The following is a 26,167-nucleotide window of genomic DNA, read 5'->3' on the forward strand; positions in this document are numbered from 1 at the left end:
TCTAAGCTAGGTCAAGCACACATGCAAGCTTTTGGCAAAGCACACACACTTTAGATCATAGTTAGTTCATGAGGCTAACTAAAAGCATTAAGTAAAGACTTAGAATTAAAGCATAGAATAAACAAGAATATAAATCTAACAAACCCTAAAAATTGCCACCTAAACTAAGATCATCTCCCCCCTTTGATTTATCCCTTTAAACCCAACTAGAAAACTACTCTAGCATGTTTAAGGGAATCATCAAAGCAAGTTTTAAACAATTCATAAACATAAAAGAATAAATAGAGAAAAGGGTTTTAGATATTACTTCAATGATTGTCAAACAAAGTTGTAGGATCTTCTCCCTTAGAAACAAAGTACAAAGCAAATAGAATAGAAAGAGTTGGTGGATCTCAAAGATGCAAAGAGAGGGACGAGGGAGAGGTCTGGACGTCGGCTGCTCCTTTGTTCGTGTCTCTTGGCTGCTCCAATGATTGCACACTTAAAACCCTAGGGCTTAGAAGAGTATTTATAGGGTTCTGTCTAGGTTTAGGGTTTTGTAAGGGTAGAAACGTCTTCTCTTGATAAGTGCATGGAAAGGGCGGCATAGGAAGCTTCTAGAACGGTGGTGAAGACTTGGACTGGGCCGCCGTGGTGGTAGCTTGTCAGGCCTTCAATAAAAGCCCATTGGCTTGATTGTTCTTGTCGGTTTAAGATACGTCTTCGGTAAATCGGGCATAACTTTCGGATGAGTGAATAGACGACTTGATTCCACTTCAAGGAGAAAGATGACTCTCTCAGCTTTCCATAGACACCAAGTTCGTCAAAATGTGAGTTCTGGAAGTTCTTCAAACGTTGCCCGTACTGTAAAGCTCTGAAACTTTCCTAAAACGTATTTTCCTTGCCTTTTGGTCCTTTTTGCTATAAAACCTGTCGCGGGGCTGCCAATCGATACGTCCTTCATTGACCGTCGCGGAGCTGCCAACCGAGACATCCTTCATCGATTCGTTGTGTTTAGCTGCTATCAAGATCAACGACGCTGCAACTTAGTTTCACTCGACTCGATCCGTGCTTTGCTCGACTCGAACGAGGAAAGATTTTCGAACTCGACCTGCACGACTCGATCGACCATCCCGGAGCTGCTACCCGAGACGCCTATCCTCGATCCTTTGCGTTTGCTTGTCCCCAACACTTAGCTCTCTCATTGATTTTTGCGCTTGGTATTATTGCTTGGTCACAACCTACTAATCTTTGATTTTGAGTTTGAATTGTCTCAGCATTACAATGTCTGACAATTTTTGGGATGAGATGTATGAGAATTATGGTTGTGAGGTGTCATGACGTGTTGTTACTTCTAAGCCACCTACGCAAGGCGCTGAGTCAAGCAGAGCAGTAAAACAATCTAGTAAGGACAAAGCTCGTGGCAAGAAGCCAGTGATACAGAGGGATGAAGGTAGCGATTATGAGATGGAGCAGGCTCGCGAAAGTGCATCATCAAGGAAATCTGTCAAGAAAAAGTCTAGATCGAAGCTGTCTGCCCAAGAGTACTATGATTTGTTTCAACAACATGAGTTTATGGGAACAAGATACCCCCACAGTCAAACCTTGATGGACCTTGGTATTGCAGCGGATGTAGAATATCTTTTCGGCCAATGCAACCTTAGCAGGCTTATGAACACGGCGAAGAACGCTTACAGATAGGAAACCATTCAGCTTTTAAGCTCCTTGCAAGTTCACCTGTTCGCGAATGCGCCTGAGATGGAGTCAGATGGCAGTTTAGGCTATTTCACGTTTATGATACATGGTCAGAATTACAGCCTTACTGTGAAGCAGCTTGAGGAGGTGTTTGGATTCACTAGTGGGTATGGCACTGCCGCGGAAATCGACAAGGAAGAGGCGTCGTTATTATGGGCTTCGATTAGCACTGAGCAGCGCTTCAACGCCTCAAGGTCGAAAGGGACGCTAATAAGAAGCCCAGTGTTGAGATACTTCCACAGGGCTATTTCGAACGTCTTCTACGCAAATGAAATCATTGGCCTTGTCACCAGGGCAGAGCTTGACATGTTGGATTTGGCACTCAAGGACCCGCTAAAGAAGACTATGGAGGGTGTTATGCTTAGAGGTGATGCTTCAGACACATTGTTCGCCTTCTTCTTGTTGAACCATCTGCAGACTTACAAGACGTGGGTGGTGAGACTGAATAACACTCATTCACCAGGAGTTATGTGTATGGGAGGGGTTGTGACATGGATATTAGAAGCAGCAAGCGTCCCTCTCCCTTCGGACTCTTTTTCTCCGCGTTGGATGGATATGTACCACCTGAAACAGATTCACACTTTAGATTGGGAAAAAAAGCATGGAAAGTTGGTCTACAAAATCGTTCACCCCAAGGTGGAAGAAGCACGAATCCTTCTTCCTTGTGCGAGTCTAACAACGATCCTGAATGGTGAGAACATTGAGTTTATCCCTAATAGAAGTGTTTTGTATGTTGAGGAAGAAGATCAACGAATGGAGATCTCTGCAGAAGAAGACAACCCGATGGAGGAGGATTCAGAAGACTATCGTCCTGAGAGGTATCACTTTGACGAGTACACAGCATCGAGACTAGGAAAGGGTGTTAGGGAGGCTCATAAACGTCTCAACAAGCTTCAAAAATGGGGCAAGGCGAGGGACAAGACACTCAATAGTTTCAAGAAAACTTTTATGAACTTCATGAGTAAATTCAGTTGCTCGACATCCACTGCCGCCATCCCAATGCCCTCCCAAGATTTCATGCCAGTACAGGGATGCTCGTCTACACGTCTTGAGCCAACTCGCTGAGCACAACCATCTCCAGCACGTTGGTCTGCTTACACACCACGAACGCAGCAACCCTCTCCAGCTCGACCACGGCATTCCTCTCATGAGCCCCGGGAGAGAGCGAGAAAGTCGGTGAAGAAAGCCAAGAAGGGACCTTCATCAAGTCGTCCAGCTGAGCATCACCTAGGCGGTCCTTCTGAGCACTTACCTGAACCAGCAGTTGAACAGCAGAACGAGTCTCAGATCGAATACCAGATCAGGCCAGCGACTGAGCAGCAGAATGAGCCTCAAGGTGACCATCCGCATACGGAGGATGTTGTGCTATTATCGGATCATGGTGAGTCTCGCGTCGACGACATGCAGTGTGATGGACAACAGAACGTTCATACGAACACGCAAGTGATTGATGAGCAAGTCGACCAACCAGCTGAGGCCAGTCCTGCGGACCCTGAACAAGGCGAAGGACAAAGTCAGTACCACGCTCCTCCTTGGGCGAGCACCGACTCTTTCTTTTACTACTGAGGTACTCCTACCATTCCTTTGTATATACCATTTCATTCATGCATTGTTTTTGTTGTGATTCTCAAATCCTTCTTTAAATTTCTCTTACATAAGGGATTGTGTAATTTAAGTTTGGGGGAGGGTTTGAGATGATGTATCTGATGATGTTTCCTGTGATTCTTATTTCAAATTTTTGTATCATATCAGGTTTGAGTCTGCATTCATCTATTTGCATAGAAAAACCAAAAAAATTTGAAATAAGAATCACAGGAAACATCATCAGACAAAGCGACAAATCAGACAACACAAAGCGACAAATCAGACAAAGCCAATAACTTCCTGCACAAGTTACAAAGAAGATCTAGGTTTCCTTACCTTTAATGGTTTAGACGATGACTACAACTACTCCGGCAACAGTGGTTGCCATCTCCGGTGACACGGTGGTGTCGACGGCAAAAATCTTGTCTCGCTTCTCAACGTTCTCGGATTCTTTCAAACACGGCACCACGACAGAGCAACAACAAAAACCATAGTGGCTCAGCTATCTCTCTCCCACTCTCGGTGGCTGCTGGTCTGGTTTTAAGGTTTATGTTTTGGTTTCTCTTTGACGGCAAATGAAGAAATACATGATGCACAAATACAAACGACATGACCTTTGTCGTTTCACATAATTGATTCTTAATGGGCTTCAAAAGAAACAAATTGGCCCAAATCCCAATTATAAAACCGGGATGTTACAATTCTCCCCCACTTAGAATAAATTCGTCCTCGAATTTTCGAATCAGTTTCTCCCCCACTTAGTTTATGTCCCAACTTGAAGTGTCCTTCTTTCTGATCCTCAACATTCTAGATTATCCAATCCAACTTGTAGTGTCCTTCTCCTATATGTCCGGTTCCATTTCTTTTCAAACTTTTCTAGACAACAACGAATCACAAGTTTCCACTTGGTTAAAACTAGTTTCCCTTTACTAGAAATAATTTCTTAATTCTCCTAATTTTCAGCTTTTGATTAGGTAAAACTCAACTTTTCCATTACTATGATTTAATCCAACGCAACATGGGGTGTCAAGTAGTCATTATAACACACATCTTTCAATTAGTTCTTAAAGTTGAATAGAATACCGCAATCTCCAACAAAAGGTTTTCCATTACCTCATTACCTTGACTTGTGAAAATAACCAATTCACCAACATACAACCTTGTCTAACAATGTTAAGAAGTGTACACATTAACCGTTACCATTATGGTTTTGTGCAACTCAGAGTTACATGATCCACCAAGCTTCTGCTACGCTCACTCTGTAAAATTGATATCCCTCTGAAAGTTTCCCAACTTTTAAAATTATCACAGTGTTTTCCCAACACTCTCTTAGGATTCCCGTTCCTTTTGGGTTTCACACTTCCATGCATTTTTTTTTTTTCAAAGTAGTAATTCTCATGTAGTCCATCTTCACCACATATTGTCCGTTCTGCATTCGTCAAACACCAAATAATAATGCCTCCTCCTCGTTCCTAGTGATCTCCATTTCACTATCCTTAGTGGGTTCCACTACCACATAATAAAATTAATGGTTTGTGAACACTTCACCTTTTTTAATTCTTCAAACATTTTTTTTTTCCTCCGAACAACATCCATTTTCTGACTCTCTCCAAAACCCCAATATTAGAACCAACCACTTTTTTTTTTTTGGTTTCTCAACATCTTTCGTCTTGACTCATCCATCTTTACAACTACCAAAGTTGCATCCCTACTGCTAGTCGTCCGTAGCAGTCCACTATAAATCTCATTGTCACCACACCCTTTTCCGTTTGGGTTAAGACCACTTTGAATCACACCCATCCCATCTCCATAATAAACATAAACTCCATAATTTTTTTTTGTGGTGTCCTCCCACATTGTTCTTTTCCCCTTCCTCCTCTACAATTCTCTTTTGTACTCTCCAAGCACTAGAATAACTTCAACTTGTGAGTTTATACAATATCAATTTTTTAAACCTTGTGGCCCATCTTGAAAAATGTCCTTCAACAATATTTGATCAAATGTCCATTTGACCTTTTAGAAGATAGTATCCCAAACCTCCATCCACTCGAGCATCACGTCCTTCCATGTGTGTCAAGTAATTGGTTTAACAATACTAGCAAACTCTTTAACAACTTCTGGTTGCTACATGTGACTCCAAGAAAAACTACGACCTTAGTAGCATTATTTTCCATAAATGTTAACTTCTCCAAGTCAACTTAGGACTTCAGCTTCTAAGCCTACATGCTCAAGACAATTCAATCTCCCTTAGGATTGCCTCCCGGGTCAAAACCGGTTTGACATAATCTGGGGCTCTGATACAAAATTTTGCATCATATCAGGTTTGAGTCTGCATTCATCTATTTGCATAGAAAAACCAAAAAAATTGAAAAAATTTCAAAAATTTCCACAAAAAAAAAAAGTGTTCATGTAGTTTGCATTTGCATATTAAGATTGAGTCTAGTGTTATTCATATAGGGCTGTTGCATTTAGCATAGGGGTTGATGATGATTGTAATCTTGTTAGCAAGCTGAATTCAATAGGATAGGATCAAGGCCCTTGTTATTAGTTCTTTGATGCATGTTGATTGAACTTGAAATGTAAGACTGAACCAGGCTTTGAATTCTCGAAATTGCATTCTAGTCTTGATTGAAGCATGTTTTGAATTGACATCATTCCCTATCTATATTAACCTAATCCTGACTTGCAATTATCCTGTTATGCATTGAAGTTAAACTCATGGATACTATATACATACTTGGATTATCTTTCTTTGAAATTTACCACCCTTGTTAATCCAAGTAGCTGATTCCCATCTTTGGAACAGTTTCTCGCACCCTTAACCAACTGTTCTTTCAAACCAATTGTATTCTTGACTGTGAGGCCTTTTTCCGAGTTGAGCTTGTTAGAAAGTGTTAGGTTTTAGCAGACAAGAGTAAGATTATGTGTAGCTCTAGTTCGCATTTTCTGGACTAGTAGGACTAGGTGAGAACTCGATTTTAGGTTTTGAGATTGGATTTGTATTGAAAAGAGAATGAAAAAAAAAAGGGTAAATAGTCTTTATGAGGGAAATGTGTTTTCAAGTTTTACAAGTCTAGTAACGGATGTGGGTTGTGCAATGTAAAAGTGTTATTGGTTCTGGGCATAGAAAGAAAAATTTAGATAAAGAAGAGAAAGCAAAACGCTTAAGAAGTCTAGAGTTCTAAGAAGAAAAGAAAGAGAATATAATGATAAAAAAGGTTTCCCATCCGCTAGATTGATATGAAGTAACCTCCTCCTAAGGCTAAGTAAAAAGAATGAGAGAATAAAAAGAGAGATAGAACCAACTTCTGGGTTAGGAAGTTAGAGCTAAGTTTCTTTGGGACCTTTGGGTAGACGAGACACTGCTCTTGTATGTATCAGTTGGTTTCAACCTTTAGCCTTCTCTTAAGCTCAACTCATTTTCGCGAGAGAAACATGTTCTACATTGTTAAAACCACTTGCAAAGGAGACCATTTTTTGTCTCTGCCCTTTCACTGCAGCCAAATGAGTTTGATGACATTGCATAGTTTGATTCATGGTTCTTTGTTAATGAATGTTAAAGGGAATGATAGAAATGATAGCATGTGTAGATTAAGGCTCGGAATCGTTTCAGGTTGTGATGAGCTTGTCTAAAGTTTTTAAAATAGAGTTCCTTTACCATGCATCATAGAACTAGAAACAAAGACCTTGATTCTAACTACTCTATTCAGCATGCTTTAGGTTCTGAGACCCCATCTTCCAACCTCTCTTCCATACTTTGTTCTTGATCGTTTGCTTGAGGGCAAGCAAAGAATAAGTTTGGGGGAGTTGATATGTGTATATTTTACAGTCTTTCATCATGCATTTCTCATTCATTATGTCTTCTTAACTCATTGTTTTGCATTGTTTTCAGTCTCTTTTGCATAATATGCATATTTAGGTAGTCTTTGCATTGGTTTTGCATGCATCTTGCATATTGGAGTTATTTCAGGTGTTTTAGGAGATGTCCAAACCATCAAAAGCAAACAGGGAGCAGGAGAGCAGTCTAGCGACTCAACCTTCCACGTCTTTGATCGAGTCGAGTGAAGATTTTACTTTGGGATTCAGATTTTGACGCTTCATCAAATTTGTATAGAATCGAGTCATCTTTCCAATGCCGTTTATTTTAAACCAATCGGAGTCGTGGTTCATGAGTTATTGCCGTTTTAGTGGACGCACATACGATCTGAATTCCGACTCGACCTGCACGCAAAGGCAAGCTCCCACTCGATCGGATGTTAGCAGCGACTCGACCAAAACATCCCGGGGGGGTCTCCTGAGCACCCTCAAGACGCGACTCGATCAGAAGCTCTCCTGAGCACCCTCTAGACGCGACTCGATCAGCAGCTCTCCGACGACACATCTCAGGCCAGCATTCGATCAAGCTTCCTGGACTCCGACTCGATCGACACTCTCACGATGCAACTCGGTCGACGCTCTTAAACCGACGTCTTGGTTTTGTTCTTAAGACGCATCCAAGAAGGGTTCCCGAACCGACGTTCTATATTGTCGTTTTATGTTTTAGGGATTTCCATGTTTTACTATAAATACGTTTTGTTAAGTTTTATTGAGACATCTCATCTTTTGCCTCGTTCTTTTCCTGAAGGTTTACCCTAGCCACCAAAAAACGTTCTCAGACTTTGTATTCCGACACCTTTGAGTTTATTCAGTTTTTGCACTTGATTTCTTCTCCAAAGTTGTTCTTCTCATTTTTATCTATCTTATTATGCTTGGTTCAATGTTTTCTGGATTTGTATCCTTGATGACGATTTTTGGATCTGAGTAGTGTGGTAGTTCTTGAGGATGGGAAAGATTAGGTGGAGGATCTTAGGATGTAGAGTGTTTAAGATTTGATTTTTATGATTCCCTTTTGGACTAGTGTTAGAAATGCTGGTTTCTCTCTGATCAATTGGAACTAGGTTTGAGACATTTCCACACCCAAAAGATGTTTGATGAAATGTCTGACCAACTAGTGCCAGAGACTTACGTTCCTAGCCTAAGAGATTAGTTGTCTATGATGTTTGTTGACATGAATGAACTTGTTTGTCATGCCTGCTCAACCATGTTTCTCTAGCGAGAGCTGGGTATGGAAGTGGTTGAGTCTGAGTAGCTTTTACCAAGAGATTGGATTAGCTAAGTTGCGATGTTCATTGTCTAGTGATAGATTGCTTGTGGCATGTTAAACACTTTATAGACTAGGAGACTTCACCGACATCAATTACTCCCATCCTTAGGACCTCTTTCTTCCTGATTTTTATTACATTCCTGAGACTGTTTCGTGTTTTGCCTTTTAGTTCATGCTTAGACTCGTTTTCTGTTTTCATTCATTTTAGCTTCTGGTCATACATTCTCGTTTCTAGTCCTAGAACACATTTTCGTTTTGCATTCTGAGCATTCTAGGATTGTTAGACAAAAACACTCTCTTTGAATTGGTTTGACTTGTGAAATCTTGATTGCATCTTAATTGTTAGTGAAGTTTCCCAACTGGATTGACACCTTAAGTATTACAACTACATAAGGTTAATTGAACCTGCAAGGATAGACACACAAAAATCCTAGTATCACACATGTCATCTGAGTCATTATCGTTAAACAGCTACTTAACGTTGTTTAATCACATGTTGGAATCAGCAATATCACATATAGTTTAGGTTGCAAATTTGAAAATTATTGCAGTTCAGGTTAGTAAATGCAGATCCTTCAAGTCTTGGTACAAAAAAATGTTTCCGAAATAGTTGGAGTTATTTCGGACCGTTTTCCCACTTGTGTCAAACTTACTATCCAAAAGCATCTCCCAATAACCATATTTGGCAGCGAATCATCAAGAATTTGTTATCCATTAAAATCTCCCAACTTCAATGGTTGACCCTTTTGATTACAAGTTATTTCCTCACCAGTCAAAATGTCAAAAATTATTCTTTAAATTCAAAACAAATACAATTAATTATTTTTAAATTTTCAAACAGAACACCAAAATAAAACACCTAGTACTTTTTTAAGAAAACAATGAAAATCTAACTAAAGTCATACCCATTTGTGTAGGATCATGGTGTTTTTCCCCTATCACGCCTCATGTTGATTAGTGACAATTTTGTAGATGGACCAGAATATTTTATCTAAGGTTCTTTTTTTTTTGTTATATTATATCTAGGTTGGAGAAGCAAATATATATGTAATGGTGTAGAGATTCACAGTGATGCGATTGCTAATGACAAATACATAATGTGGGGATGATAAATAAATATATAAATCTCCTCAGACATTTGTTAGTTTCTAAATGCAATTCAAGCATCTGTCATTTACCTAAAAAAATATGTATCCCTTGTTAATTCACAAAACTATTGTTTCAATTTAATTAAGACACTTGATGGAAATCAAATCTAGTGTCCTTTACGGATTCAAGAATCCTAGTTTCATAATTTTTTATATATTTTAAAGACAACATAACGTTTAAATCCCAAAACATCATTTCGAAAGTAATTTAATTTTAAAGATTGAACCAACTTAATTTAATGGGGTAAGAGATGTAGACCCTTATCGATTAAAAGAAATATACGCTCGACAGATGATTCCTTTTAAACTGAAACCTCTAACCCAAGAATTAGAATATCAATATTTTCCAATTTTGTCATACCTCCTAATCATATAACTTACAAAAATTTAAAGAGTACACACACAAAGTCAATCTAACGGTAAGAGAGAGCAGTATTGATTGAGCGGCAAGCGACCAAACAACAAATAGTGCTGAAATTAATAATGCCTCACCAGAATTTTCCAGCATTAATTGAAACACACACAACAAACCTCTCCTTATTTAATGAAACCACATTTCAAACACTCATATTTTCTCTTATAAAGAGAGGCTATTCATTTACAGCTCATGGAATCACACTATCACAATTAAAAACCACACATTAAACACTATGGAACACCTCAAAAGTCTCTTCACAATTCTCTTCTTAATAACTTTCTCGCCGCTGACCGTAACGGTTGCAGGTAAAATACCGGCGATTCTAGTGTTTGGCGATTCTACCGTAGATGCTGGGAACAACAACTATATCCCAACGGTTGCAAGAAGCAACTTTGAGCCATATGGACGGGACTTTGTTGGTGGGAAGCCAACCGGACGGTTTTGTAACGGAAAGATTGCAACGGATTTTATGTCCGAAGCGTTAGGGCTTAAACCGATAATTCCGGCATACTTGGATCCTTCTTACAACATTTCAGATTTTGCAACAGGTGTCACCTTTGCTTCCGCGGCTACTGGCTATGACAACTCCACTTCTGATGTTCTGGTACGGACTTTAATTTATTTCCCTTGTATTTATTATATTACATATACTATTTGGTATGTTACATAAATAAACACGTCTTTATGGACATTTATGATTGTTGTCAAAAACATGCCATCATACTTGTTTTTTTTTTTTTTAACGCCTTCATACTTGTTTATTCTTATAAAATCTAGCAGATTTTTTTTTTCCACTACTAAAATGTTTGTAGTATAAAACAACATTTAAATTTCATATTATCGGATAAATCTAATGTCTAGACCAAAATATCGATGATATTGATTAGAAAGGTTATTTAGGGATATTTTCCAACATATGTTAGTTACATATTTCGTTGATGGCGATTGCAGTCAGTACTACCTCTATGGAAACAACTCGAATACTACAAAGAATACCAAACAAAACTAAAAGCATACCAAGGAAAAGACAAAGCTACAGACACCATAAACGACTCCATATACCTCATAAGCATAGGGACCAACGATTTTCTCGAGAATTACTTCGCTTTTCCTGGCCGTTCTTCGCAGTACTCTGTTGGTCTTTACCAAGATTTTCTAGCTGGAATAGCCAAAGACTTTGTGAAGAAGTTACACGAACTTGGTGCTAGGAAGATCTCATTAGGTGGATTGCCTCCAATGGGATGCATGCCATTAGAGAGAGCCACCAACCTTGGCACGGGAGGCGAGTGCGTTGGACGCTACAACGATATAGCGGTTCAGTTCAACGGAAAGCTTGAGAAGCTGGTTGAGCAGCTGAACAAAGAGCTTCCTGGTTCCAACGTCGTTTTCTCAAATCCCTATGAACCATTTATGCGAATCATCAAGAACCCTTCCTCTTTTGGTAAGTGAACTAACAAATACCGTCATAAATAACTTCATTATCTTCTCTGTTTTATACTATATATGTATTAATTGTTTGAATGGTGGAAAAAAAATGAAGGGTTCGAGGTGGTGGGAGCAGCATGCTGTGCCACGGGGATGTTTGAGATGGGATATGGTTGCCAAAGGAACAACCCATTCACATGTACCAACCCAGACAAGTATGTGTTTTGGGATTCATTTCACCCAACACAAAAGACTAATCACATCATGGCCAATGCTCTCATGAACAGCACATTCGCTCACTTCCTTTAAATGTTTTTTTTTTTTTTTTAAATGTTTGTAAGGAAACTAGATATATATGAGAGTACTATCATTATTTGGGTGTTTATTATATATAGGGATTGCTTCCCATATTTTTGATCCAATAATTAAACAATGCAGTCTGTATGTATTTATATTTCAGTAGACTTTCTGCTTATGTGTTAGTTAGCGAAACCTATGTTTATTTTCAAGATTATGCCATGGTGTGTGTGCCTAGCCTATGTAACTTATTTTTATTATCTGTAGTTATTATTTCTCAATATATCTGTTTTTCATTGTGAAACTTTTGGCGCGCTGTGTTAAAATTTCAAAATTATCAAACATTTGTAACTTTAAACTAGTTTTTTTTTCTATAGTAAAAATAATACACTAATACTAGTGCACTATTTACAATACAAAATTATCTACGTGCAAAAAAAATAATATATGTGCCAAAAAATTATACCAGTTCTTCACGCTTTCATGTTCCCGAAAAATGATTCAACTCTCAGTTTTGCTATTAAATCTCCTATAGTTAAATCTCTATAAATTAATACTCTATAAAATTATAAACACTATAAACTAATAAATTTTGTTTATCCCAAATCGGACCAGTGTAAAAAATATCAAAATTTAATAAAATAATATGATAATATTTTTTTTTGAAATTCCAATGTAAAATATTGCCCCAATAATATCGTAAATTAATAATCATGTAAATATATATGTATATGTTGATATATGTATGCTTTAAAATTTTGAATTTTCTTGTAAAACTCATATCTATAGTTAATTGTTATGTTGTATTTACAAACTATAATGGTAGAGAATACACTATAACATGTCATAAAAATAGCTACATTTTTTTTAAGTTTTAAATTTCTACATATGCACCATTTCATTTTTTATAGTTTTATAGAGTATTTGTAATTTATTATCAATAACGTTTTCTAAATATTACAAATTCAGTTTTAAACTGATAACATCCTAAAGTCTACTCTTATTTTGCTAAAATTGTATCAATTCATACTTTTTAAAATTTAGACATAAAGTATAAATCTATAAATTATAAATTATTAATTTATAGATAAATTAATATCACTAGAAAATATAAATTAATAAAATGTCATAGTCCTAACATTATTAATTTATAGAAGTTTTACTATATATATATTAATCAACCCATAGGTACAATGGATTAACTAGACCCATAGGTACAATGGATTAATTAGACCAAAACGGCACATATTTACTTAAACTCTTTTTTCTCCTCCTTACATTTACTTAGGTGTTGATTGGTGGTTCTCCCGCTACCTCCCCTTAATCTTTTCTTCAATGATACTCAATATCGGCTTCACATTTTTTTCCACATGTTTTAATCCATCACTGATCTGTTTCTTTGCTTCTATCAGTTCTCCATGCAGAAATCCCATTGTAGGCTTCTTATCTCCATCAACAAGTCGAAGCAGTTTGACCAATGGTCCAAAAACTTTCAAGCACATTATCACCCCATTCCAAAATTTAACACTCATCACTGTGTTAAATGCCTTCATTCCTTTGGAATGTTTCGACCATTTGCAGTTTCTCCACTCACCGCTAGAATACATGGCTGCTAGTTGATCCCTCTTGTCCAAGAGACTTTGCAAAGTAAGAAATGATGAAGCAAATCTAGTAACACCAGGTCTCACAATGTCTGTCCTATTTGTGAATGTTCTCATCAAGGCCAATATCTTATGGTGAGCATATGAAGATTGTGAAGTCTTTCGCCATCTGAACTGTGTCTTTGAACCTTGTGAGTTTTGATATGCTTTCAAGCATCAAATTGATGGAGTGATTCGCACATGATGTCCAAAATATACTCGGCTTGATCTCTTTCATCATTCTTGCCACAACCATATTGTTAGCAGCATTATCAGTAACCACTTGAACTACATTCTCTTCACCAATCTCCTCAATTCAGCCTTTGACATACTCAAAAATATATCCACATGTATGAGCCTCATCTGAACTATCTTTACATGAGCGAAACATTGTACCTCCTTTGCAATTAACACATAGATTCATGATACTTCTCCTCTTTCGATCAGACCAAGCATATGTCATCACCGTGCACCCATTCTTCTTCCACTCTTCTTCTTGTGGTTTCAGCAAACCATGAACTCTATCAACCTCTTCCTTAAGTAAAGGCTCTCGAAGTTGGTGTTGACTTGGTGGTGTGACTCCTGGACCAAATTGTCCTATAGCTTCAGCCATTAGCTTAAACTCATCGTTGGCTATAGTATCGAAAGGAACACCTGAAGCGTACACCCACCTAGCAATATATTGCTGAACCTTGTGTAGCTTCTCTTTCCAAAGAGCATCATTGATATTTTGTTGCCTAGTTGGAAGAGGTCTAGATTCTGGATTGATGTTTGTTGCAAACTTATCCATTGGACCAAGTGTCCTTTGCATCTTTCTTGAACCCATTTCTTCAAGTTCAATCACATCATCCATATCTCCACTGCCATGAACATTAACTGTTTGCCGCAGCTCATCATCTAGAGTTACTTTCTTCTTCTTCTTCTTCTTTGCTTCCTCGATAGCATTCTTGCATTTTTCTTGATCATCCTTTGATGATCTTGGACAAGCAGAAACGTTTCCAGGAATTTTGGCAATGTGTTCTTTTATCCTGTAAGCACCTCCTGAAAATTCTTTTCCACACAATTTGCATTTAACTTTGTCAAGATTCTTCGAATCAGACAACATTCCATATTCTCAAGCAACATCTTTCGAGTTTCTCTTCAAAACTGTTGAATCTGATGCTCCACTAGGTTCCTCATTCAATCCAGAATCATTGGAACTTGATTAACTTCTGCAAAAAAATTACAAAAGAAAAATGCAGTGAGATTCCAAAAAAAACGATTCGTACTCTGTTTGACGAGATCAAAACAGAGTGTTAATATTAAAACAGAGAGTTGCGACTTGCGATATCAAAACAAGAGAATAAAGGTAAAAAAAACGATAATAAAGCTAAGACAATTATGTAGTGAGATAATAAAACAAGAGAATCAAAACAAGACAATTATGCAATAAGATTCCAACAAAAATGATTTGTAACTCTGTTTGACGAGATCAAAGCAGAGTTTTGATATTAAAACAGAGTGTTGATATTAAATCAGTAAAACAGATTGCTTTATGCGACTTGCGATATCAAAACTCAAACTCAAACATGGTAGATGATAAAGCAGAGTGTTGATAGTTCTCTAATCAACAAGACAACAATGATAGATGATATAGCCAAAAACGAAAGATCAAAATCAAAACAAGAGAAGGAGAATAAATCAAACCTGAAGACTCTATAATTCGATAGTAAACAACCTACGTGACTCACGGCAGTAAAAAAACGATAATAAAGCTTAGTGTTTTAGCAATTTATAGGTTTGTAGTTTGAACTTTGAATGAAGGTAAAAAACAAAAACATACCGTATATACGATAATTGGATATACGTCCGTATATACGCCGTATAAGTAACCGTATTCAACCAAACTGTATATATTAAATCCTTAGACTAAAAGCGGTACAATGGGTCATTGTATACCGTTTGATGACCGTATATACGGCCGTATAAGCCGTACTTAGAGTAAAGCCTAGGATTTTTAGAAGCGATGACGCAATCTCTTTCGTAGGAGAGGAAGAGACTATGATTGGGTCAGCCATTAAAGAGCACGAATATTAAATAATCAAATCATGACAAAAGATCATGATCAGTGCTCCAATATCAATGAAATAGAAATTATTCAAAAGATTTAAAGTCTAACCATAAAAGTAAAAGTATCAAAATATTACTAGTTTAGTAATATTAAATTAGAAAAGAGCAAAGAATTGTAGCACAAAGACGACAATAGAGTTAATGTTGGAGTCGGGTCACAGGTCTCGTGGAGAGATAGAGTCACATATGAGAAATAGTCACAGAGAGATGGACGATCACAAAGCAGTTAACGTTTTTGGATTACGAAGTTTCTTTTATTTATTTTGTAAATAAATTAGAAATTTATATTTTTGTTATTAAAGTTTTTGTAAAATTGAGGGTAAAACTGGGTTTTGATTATTATAAAACCTATATGGTCAAACTTGTAAAAATAAAGTATATTTTGACATTTTTCAAGAAAAATATTCTTTATTTATAATTTCTCCCTAAAAAGTTACTCCCTCTGTCTATAAAAATTGATGTTTTGGGATATTTTTTTTATTGCACAAAAATTGATGTTTTGTAAACTTTAAGAAGTATTTATTGAAAATATTTAAAATTTTGAATTATTATTGGTTTAAAATTAAATATTATCGCTTTAATGATAGAAAAAAATATATTTAAAATCAATAATTATTGTTTTCTTAAAATATATAAAAGGTTCTAAACATGAATTTTTAGAGACATAGATACCAATTTATAGAGACAGGTACATTTGCGGAAAAGAAAATATGTAAAATCAAGTCGAGAAGACGCCAACGAAGATTTATTTTTTTATAACTAATATGGAAAAGAAAAAAAAAACCTACGGAGGAGACAAGCAAAGGCATCATCATCAATCGCCGCCTGTAAGGTTTAGCTTCGATCAATTCTTGCATCACTGTTTCTTCATCGATTTCTCATCTTCTCTGTGAAGGCGTTTTCTCCCCGTTTATTTCGTTGAATTCGAATCTGGATTTGTAGTTCAATCGATATCTACTAAGAATCTGAAGCTTTTCTCTTTCTCGAATTTGATGAGTCTTAATGATAGTGATGATGTTCTTGATTCTATAGAGTAGAGAGATTGATGATCGTGTAGAGAAAGCTTGAACCTTTAAGGTTGGGATTATATTGAACCTTTAAAAGCTTTGACCTTTATGGTTGTTTACTGTTTCTTGAACTCTTCTCTTTTCATTTTTCATGTTTCAGGTGACCACCACTAGTGGTGGTGATGGGTTCAATGGATCATCTTCCAGACGAGGTTCTTATCAAAATCTTGTCTTCTCTTCCAACAAAAGAAGCTGTTTCAACCTCTGCTCTCTCCAAGAGGTGGAGGACTCTGTTTTCTTACAATCTTAGTCTTGACTTTAACAACTCAACCATCCTTTTGCAATCCCGAAAGCGTAAACATAAAATGCGCAGTACCGCAGAGAGTTTCCGGGATTTCGTTGATAAAACATTGGCTTTACAAAGTGGTAACCCTATGAAGTCCTTCTCACTGAATTTCAAAGAAACACTTGGAGATGAAAACAGTGTGGCTGATGTTAATCGCTGGATACTTCATGCCCTTAAACACGGTGTCTCTGAGCTCCATCTACGGATAGGTACTAAGAAGCGGAGTTATTTTCCAACCGAAATCTTCACCAGCACCACACTGGTTAAGCTGTCATTGGTAGCACAATGTTACACCTCTTTCCTTCCTTTGAATATATCACTCCCAGCACTAAAGGTTCTCTTCCTTGATTCAAGTTGGTTTGACTCTACTCGTTTTGGTAATGCGCTTATCCCTGCTTGCCCTGTACTTGAGGACTTCACCATTTATCAAAAAGCTCGTTCAATAGGAATGCCATACGCCATATCCAGCAAAAGCATTAAAAGACTCTCAGTTACCTATAACTGTCCTTTATTTGTTGCTTATGGCATTGAATTATTTAACACACCCGGTGTTGTCGACCTTTACTACTCTGACCATGTTCGGCATTGTTATCCAAATTGTCATTTGGAGTCAGTTGCCAAAGCTACACTGGACATTCATTTCTTAGATGATAATGCTGCGGATGTCACAGAGCTCCTCACTGGGATATGCAATGTCAAGAGCCTTCACTTGACTTCTTCTACTGTCGAGGTCAGTTTCAGTAAATGGTTCTCTCATCTTCTTTATGGTTAGAAACAGGAAAACATTTTTTTTGTGTGTGTGTGTTTCAGGTGATTTTGCTATGCTGCAAGGGTGGAATACCAACGTTCGAGAACCTCGTTAAGTTGGAGTTTTCGGGTAGAACACGAAAGTGGAAATTTCTTCTGCCACTTCTACTAGAGTGTTGTCCAAACCTAAAAACTCTGGTTCTCTCGGTATGAAACAAACCCTGAACGAATCGATCTTACTTTATATATACGACTTTGGCATGAAACTAAAGTAGCCTTCTCCTCTTAATGCGTCAGGGTCTGGATCAAAATTGGTTAGAGGCGATTCATATTCCTCCGAATAATCAAGTAAAGATGCTGCGTATCATGAACTATCGCGGAACTACGCGCGAGCTGAAGTTCATGAGCCATTTCTTAGCGAGGATGGAGTGTCTTGAAGCTGTGAAAATTCATGTTGCACCTCGGGTGGATGACTCCAAAAAGGAGCAACTCACAGAAGATCTGTTGAAGCTTCCCACCACAACTTCATCCAGTCTCAATGTTCAAGTCATGTGATGATCATCATCCATAAGTTATTGTTATTTCTTCAAACATCAAATATTTTGTTTTTAGTGATTTATGATTTATTATTGAGAACAAAGAAAAAAAAACAATTTATTAGTTACCATGTTTAGGGGTTGCTGAGGTATATTGCTTTGTAAGATATGGCTTCTTCAACCACTGTGGTTTCTATTATGAGTAACTTTAAAAGTTTGTAATCTTGTATTCTCCAGCAACTTTGGCAATGGCTTTTATGTTATATCGGACTTGTTCGTTTGGTTGACGCAGGCAGCTGCGATTACATTTTTAACCGCTGAATCGAAACAACGTTTAAAAATGTTAGACGCAGGTTGCAGCGTTTTGACGCAGGTACCTGCGGCAAGCAAACGAACAAACGTACCTGCGTCAACCAAACGAATAAACCCATCCTCTTTGTCAAATGCAGCTTAAAGGACTCATACAATTTCAATTCATTTTGAATCGTCAAAGTCGCAAAGACTTTAGAATACATCAGATGGAAACAATCTATGAAAATCTTAAGTTTCTTTAGTTAACTTCTCAACTGGTTTTGCGTGCGACTTTATAACAAAATTATACTGTAATAAAAGGTCGGAGATTGACAAAATGATTGGAAAATAATATCATTATAAGATAAGAAGAAAAAAAAACAGTTGATAAATGATGTAATATTACGTATTAGAATTGGGTCCAACTTGTGTTCGGTCGGCGGTACAACCAGTGCACACTTTAAATAAAAATATCATGAGCGAGCAAAAACCCAAGTCTACAACGGTAGTTGAATTAATCTAAAAACCAGTAAATTGATATTTCTCATAATTATTTAGAAAAGTACTATTATTTTAAACTGAAAGACTAATTAAATAAATAAAAGCAATTAGAAAAGAATGAGAAAAGATGCTGTCAATATGGACACATGACTTGATGACTACGTATCGGTTAGGTTATTTGACATGTTTATTTAACTAGGTACGTACAACTTGGTACGTAGTTGTACTACCCAGAATTCGATCTTCGTAGTTATAAGCAGGTTAAACAGTTATATTAACCGATGATGGATTGAATTTTCAAGATTCTTCTTCTATCTCCTCTAACAAAACGTCGTCGGAGATTGACTGGAATATCATTTAAATATATAATAATATACAATTACAATAACATGAAACAAAAAAAAAATAAGAAACTTATTTGTTAAATAGCGAATAATTAACTATATCGCCGTATACTGCACTGTAAATTATAAAATAATTCATTAAAAGATTAAAGAAAGAAAAAAAACACAGTTGATAAATGATTTATGTAAACACGTGTTGGGTTACACTTACTACAATCAGTCAATGCAAAAGCTAAAGCTACAAAGACTACAAAAAAAGCCCATCCTACAAAAATAGCGGCTATACTCAAATGAAACATACTGTTTCTTCACCTTCCTTCAAACTTCTTTTGTTTATTTCGTGTCTTCTCAAGAAAGTTGCTAGACAAAAAGTTAGCTTATACATCGATACTCATAAGAGGAGTATATATATATATATATATATATATAAGTCCTCAATACCTTATCTCTACGACTTGGGAATGAAAGTTAACATAATATAAACTAGAAATCAAATACAAAAATGAAAAGTTAACATAACAAGGAAATATCCAAAGATACAGTTCTTAGTTAGTTTGATAAAAGGAAAACCAAGTACACACTTCTTTAATATGCTAGGCACCACCAATTATGTAATGTCTTATACATATACTAGTTTTTTTTTAGTTTTTTTTATACAAGCCTCAAATCTATTAAATATTAATACTTCTCGTATATAATTCAAATCCGAGGTTTTACTTGTCAACTTTCCTAATTTAAACGTTAGAAGAAATGGTTGTTTTCCATTTTTACCAATTCTTGTTGCATGAGATCAAAAAGGAATACTGCAGCAGAGAATATATTATTGTCTTCTTCTTTCTTGTACACAGCCGACAGTCTAACACTAATTTTTTATGGTAGTTGAAGTAATCTAATAAAAACTTACAAATTGGTATTTCTCACAATTATCTAGCATTTAATAAACTTAAAACCAAATAACTAATTAAATATAATAATAATTAGGTGTTGATTGGTCTTCTTGCTACCTTCTGCAAGCGCTGCCTTTGTGGATGGTGGCGATTGTTAGCGATTGATGCTAATCACATAAATTGTTTCCAATCGGTTTTAACCGTTCAAAATCACTGAATTCCAAAAGCTGCTTATGATAAGTGTTTGCGGTTGTAGACGATTGCGATTGAAATTTTTTTTTAAACAAAAAACAATTCAATGATACTGAAATATTTTTTTCTTGTACTTTCTACCTAACCATTATACACATTAAGAATGTGAGAAAATGAAGTATGGATACGATCGAAAAAATTAGAAAATAAGATTCCAACCAAGATCTATATTTTAAAAAGAAAACTAAGATCTATACTTAAGAAGAAGACGAGACAATTACAAACATTGTCCAGATAAAAATTCCAACTAAACCTTGGCCAACTTTACATACAAAAATGCGGAAAACTTGATGTTAAGTTAATGGCATATCGCATATAGGTTCAAAAAAGTCTAAATAAGTATAACATTTCATCAGAAGTTTAAGAAAATAAGATGTTTTGTTAAGAATATTAAAATGAATCACCAATAACTCTTCTTAGTTCTCGCTTGATAGTTCCTACTTATGCAACTGCAGCCCCACAGAACTGCATAACAAAAATAGTTATGTGAGAGTAAAGAAAACTAAAAATATATCTCTTCAAAACATCAAGAGCATTGGTCTTTTATAGCTAATTTACCTTGGCCTTGAGATTTAATGTGAAGAACTTATTGAGTGTGTTAGAGACTTAGATCTACTATCTAAAGCATATGTTTTGCCATTTATCACATTACTTGATGAAATTTTTGGTGAAAACCCAAATGTATAAAGTAATAAGTATTTCAATAAGTATTTCAATATGAAATATTTTTTTTGAATAATTATTTTAGAACTTTTTTTATGATTTTTGATTATAAATCAAGATTAATAAAGTTTTGGTGTTTTAACACATTTATATAATTATATATTATATATATTATATTTTAATCGCTATTGCATCCGCTGGTCAGTCAGTCGTAAATACAATGATTCCATCCTCCTTCTCATCGCCATGATTTTATGCTACACATTACCTATACCACGAATACAATGAGATGCGTAAGTATTACCAGAAATACCAAACGAGGCGATCCTCCCATCTACGAGCTATACAAACAAGCAAATCAAAAGTACAACCATAAATAAAACATAACAAACCAGCCATTCAACATAACTCCCAATAATACATTCACCACACCTACACATCATCACACAAAACAAGTCATTCAACCAAATCACTCAGACATTATGGTCACGCACTCACTTTATCGAGGTAATTCAAACATATACAACCAGGAGAGACTCTACTTGCGTTTACAAGAGTCCAACCACGCTCTACCACAATCCACACAGCAAAAAAAAAGCCTTAAACAAAACTGGACAGAAACATTAGAAAAGAACATTCTCAAAGATAAAACCCTAAAACTAAAACTAAATGTTAACTTTCGGATCCCTTCGGTGGAAAGGTAGCCCTATATGTCGAAACTCCCAAAAAAAAACTCGTGCCAATCGGATAAGATAGGAGCCCAATATTACACTTACAATCCCCGCTAGTCTCAGTTTGCGTCTGAGATGAAGCACCTCACGAAACTGCAGATAACTTCTCGATTATTAATCCAAATGCAAATCCGTAAAAAGGACCATCTTGATAAAAGAATTATCTATAACTTCACCAAATTTCATCACCTTTTGCAACGATTTGATGTACCGAAACTTCTTTTTCCCAAACCCTGACAATTCTAACTCCTTTGCCTAACACACCAAAGTCACGCTTTCTTCTTCTTCTTCACACCCCACGACCAAGTCACTCTATCTCTCTCTTTCTCTCTAAGCAGAAATGACAAAGAGATACACACAATAGAGAGAAGAGGCATCGTGGCTTAAGAGAATTCTGACAACCAATAACAAAAACAACACTATAGCAAACTTCCCAGCACATTTTTAGCCTCAGATCTCCAATCCAGAAACAGATCCCTCCAAAAACGGCTTAGAACTTTTCAAAAACATTCAAGAACTAAAATTTTCTCTTTTATTTCTCTCTAAAACGACAAATAAACGGCCACAGAACCCTGAAAGTCGATTTTCCCCTTAAATATCACGGTTTAGGATTTCTAAACCAAACCGTTCTAATTCGACAATTCAAAACAAATTGACCGAACCCGAAATTGATGGTGTCCCAAAACTACAAAGTTGGTTCGTGAATGTAATAGTAAAGGTTATAACATGACTATAATCTTTACTTTACTTTTATATCTTATATAATAAGACAAGGTTTTTTATTAATTTTGCCTTTCGATACAACATTTGGCGTTCTATTTTTATGACATGTGTCCTTTACATTAATTTGAAGTCTAATCCTTTAAATTTATTTACTTAGAAAAATATTTATTTCTTTTATGTTCCTCTACTAAATCTTTAATTATTTTGAGTTTTTATTATTTAGTATTATTTCATAGCAAGAATCTATATAGTTTACTTTGGCAAAAAAAAAGTAATCCATTTTACAAGAATATATCTATTTTAATTTATACAATTTGTAAATTCCTCACTAATTTTCTTTTAAATTTGTTTACTCTTCGTCTAACAAATTTTTAATTATTTTTGGTTTTTTTATTTAGTATTATTTCATAGCAAAAATCTGTATAGTTTACTTTTGTTAAAGAAAAAATAATCTATTTTACATTTTAAGAATATATTTATTCTATCTTGTTTTTACGATTTATAAATTCTTCACTAAATTTTTTATCACAACCATAACTTTACTTAACTATTTTTATCGGTGTCACATGTCAATACTTACTATATATTAAACTATAATAAAGTACAATTATGAGAAGTTGTCATTTGGCACCACTCTAGTTTTTAACATGTGTCATTTTGTTTTTTCAATTTTAATGGAAACACATTATTGCTAATCTAAAACTAAATTGTCTACACACATTTTTTTAATTTGAGAAATTTTATTTGTTCAGTTTCTTTAGGCTATATTTACTTCGCTCAATTAATTACCTTTAAGACATTATGGGTGGACGTTTTCTTTTGTTCAAACTGTTCATGTTGCAATAATGCATATGACAGAATTAATTACAATTAATATGCATTATAACTGTATTTATTGCCATGAATGTATCTACTGAGAATAATGTGTCAAAGCAATTTCTTACAAACTTCATAAAATGTTTAGTGTATTATATAAGATCCAATGCTCACATGACTAATAATGAAGAAAACGATCATGCTCTATATGTCTTTCTTTTCCCATCATTTCCCATAGTATTTATTTATTTTGGTATCAGAGTTGTCAATATTTATTAGCCTCTTTCAAATGATTATATTTTATGATAGTCATAATTTAACATTTTTGCATTGTTTTGTAATGTGATTTTTTAACTTTCAAAATATAGTTGGAAGTCTTTAGTGATGAAGATGAGCCTAATGCCTAAAGCACAATCTCTTTGACTAACATTCACTCATAATATTATAGGTTTAAGTCCCTTAGATTTTTCCTCTCAAGTCTTTTGATCTTCAACTACAATATATTTCTAAGTTTATGTTTTGTAAATTTGCTTTGTTTTCTGTTTTTAAAAGTTCTTTATCCCCATTACAAAAAATATATTTTACTTTGCATATTGATAAAAAAAAGCGAGCCTAATTTTACCATGTAATCCATACATACATGGTCAAAAGATCATGTACTTCTTTATGCCTCTTTGGAATCACTTCCCAAACTTTACAACATCCTTTCGCATTACACGAAAAATCATTACAAAGACATATTGTAAAATATTTAATATATATATATATATATATATATACATGTTGTAACATCAATACTTTCATCATAGATATATGTCAATCGTTAAAAGTGGTATAAATAAACAAGTAGATTAATCTGTACAAATGCAAGACTACTTTTCTATCACATTGGTACTGTTTGAGTTACCAATCATACCTCATGTCTATTTTTCTGTAACCCTTATTACATCCGTCATTATGCCATAAAAAGCTTACACCATTTCCAATGGTTATCTATATTTTTTTTTAAATTCTATTTTACATTTAGGGTATAATTTTGAAGAGATATGATTTATTATGTAGAGTATAAGCTTAAAAGCATTATGCTATTTTAGTATTTTTAGAATTTTAGAAATGATGTGTTAAATTTAAAACCAAAACTTTTTTTTGATGCAATTTATGAAAATTTTCGTTCTCTTAACACACTTCATAATTATAAACTTATAAATGTATATATTTAAATTTTTTTCAAGGCAAATATAAATAATATCATGTACATTTCATAGAGAATTTAATGAAAAATTTATTTTAAAACAAAATATTTGATTTTATAACCCTGCATTGTGTGGGTAACTTTCTAGTAGTATAGATTGTTAACTTTTTTTTTTTTGAGAGCAACCAGCTAAGCACATTTTTATGAAAAATACCGCAAAATACTAAAAATAACTCTGTTTACCAAACAAACGTTATTTATTTTTAAAAACTCATACAAGTTTCCTAAATTTTCAGAAATATTTCTAATGATCTCATCTGTGATGCATTTAGGAAAAAATGTGGTATTTGAAACAAAAGTAGCCTTACTGTCGGTGTCTCGAGGTTTATTTTCTTTTTTTAAAATACTTATGGTAAATTATTAGAAAAGGATAACAAAATCTTGAATTTTTAAAAAGAATTTAAGGCATGTTTTTGAAGGATCTTGAACTATCCACCCCAAAGCATTTTCGTCGATCATGGCTTCTATTTTGAAGGATCGGTCGTGCCATCCTAAGGAAGCACAAATTTCGAAATTTCTAAATTCTATCTACATCATCAAGCGAGGAAAAGAAGAGTTGAACCCGCGATTAGTCAATTTATGTATTTGTTTGTACGTAACAATTTATGTTTTTCTTCGTTTAATCGGGCTATACCTCTCGAGATTCTCAACTTAGTTTAGTTGAAATATGTGGGCTTTGTTTCCAGTGTTTCCGATCTTTTGTAATCATCCTATACATAAGTCTCTTTTTTTTTTTGGGCAAACGGTTTATACATAAATCTCTTGATCGCTAAAGATAATGTATTTGCGTGCAAAAAAAGAAAAAAAAAACAAAATGAGCTAGAGTGAAGTCAACAATGAAGAGCCCCTCGGGCGCAATGCGTGCCGTCTTGTTTTGATAATTGCCGGCAATTTCCCTCTCTACCATTCCTTCTCTTATTGTCTCCTCTCCTCCCAATAATTCAGCATCAGCCTAAAAATATATAGTTAATTTTTTTCTTCTCGTTGGTATTGTAAAATAACTACAAACCTGCAATTGGTGGATTTAGAAATAGATAAACTACTCTTTAGTATGTTTTATTTTTTGTTTTTTTTGTCAAAGACTATTGTATAATCCTACTCTATAATCCTACTTGTATTAGACATAACATCATCAACTAATCGTATCTTAGCTTTGTTTTTGGAATTCAGGATATAGACCTTTACCTAGTTACAGTTAGTTGATTAAAAGATTTTTTTGAGTTTAAGACACAATTGAGTTTTTGTTTTTGATATAAACACACATTTCTAGTAATACTTTCCATTTTACCTACATATTTGTTATATCACGTTTCAGAACCTGAACATTTGTCAATATAATGTTTTTTTCTAATAAAATACACGTACAATTATTATGTATTGTTTATTGATATAGATAGCGTGAATGCTCGAAACAAGGGAAGCTACGTAACTGCTACGAAACTACTATAATTTTTCTAGTTTTAAATGAACTAGGATGACATATGTTATAATTTGCCTATTGATTTGACGTTGAACCAACCAATCACATAAGAAACAACGACTTTATAATAAACATAAATATATTATTTTCAGA

General features: G+C 35.0%; 3 protein-coding genes across 6 annotated transcripts; 2 read left to right on the forward strand and 1 right to left on the reverse strand.

The window, feature by feature from the left end:
• LOC104793833 (GDSL esterase/lipase At2g04570-like) lies at positions 10,208-12,032 on the forward strand. Its single transcript, XM_010520258.2, has 3 exons — positions 10,208-10,631; positions 10,979-11,468; positions 11,568-12,032. Exons 1-3 carry the CDS (start codon positions 10,260-10,262, stop codon positions 11,759-11,761), a joined length of 1,056 nt encoding a protein of 351 aa, XP_010518560.1. The 5' UTR covers positions 10,208-10,259; the 3' UTR covers positions 11,762-12,032.
• Positions 13,706-14,494, reverse strand: LOC104709504. Its single transcript, XM_010426106.1, has one exon. It carries the CDS (start codon positions 14,492-14,494, stop codon positions 13,706-13,708), a length of 789 nt encoding a protein of 262 aa, XP_010424408.1.
• LOC104793840 (putative F-box/LRR-repeat protein At3g42770) lies at positions 16,195-18,397 on the forward strand. 4 transcript variants are annotated; one of them, XM_010520272.2, is made up of 5 exons: positions 16,195-16,330; positions 16,531-16,575; positions 16,666-17,581; positions 17,662-17,805; positions 17,896-18,397. In XM_010520272.2, the coding sequence occupies exons 3-5, from the start codon at positions 16,688-16,690 to the stop codon at positions 18,151-18,153; spliced, it is 1,296 nt and encodes a 431-aa protein (XP_010518574.1). In that variant the 5' UTR covers positions 16,195-16,330; positions 16,531-16,575; positions 16,666-16,687; the 3' UTR covers positions 18,154-18,397. The 4 variants fall into 4 exon arrangements, with proteins under 4 accessions (XP_010518574.1, XP_010518571.1, XP_010518584.1 ...); XM_010520269.2 differs by having other exon boundaries at positions 16,195-16,575; XM_010520282.2 differs by lacking the exon at positions 16,531-16,575 and having other exon boundaries at positions 16,195-16,325.

This window comes from Camelina sativa, chromosome 1 (genome assembly GCF_000633955.1).
Source record: "Camelina sativa cultivar DH55 chromosome 1, Cs, whole genome shotgun sequence".
In the NCBI taxonomy this organism is placed as follows: Eukaryota; Viridiplantae; Streptophyta; class Magnoliopsida; order Brassicales; family Brassicaceae; genus Camelina; species Camelina sativa.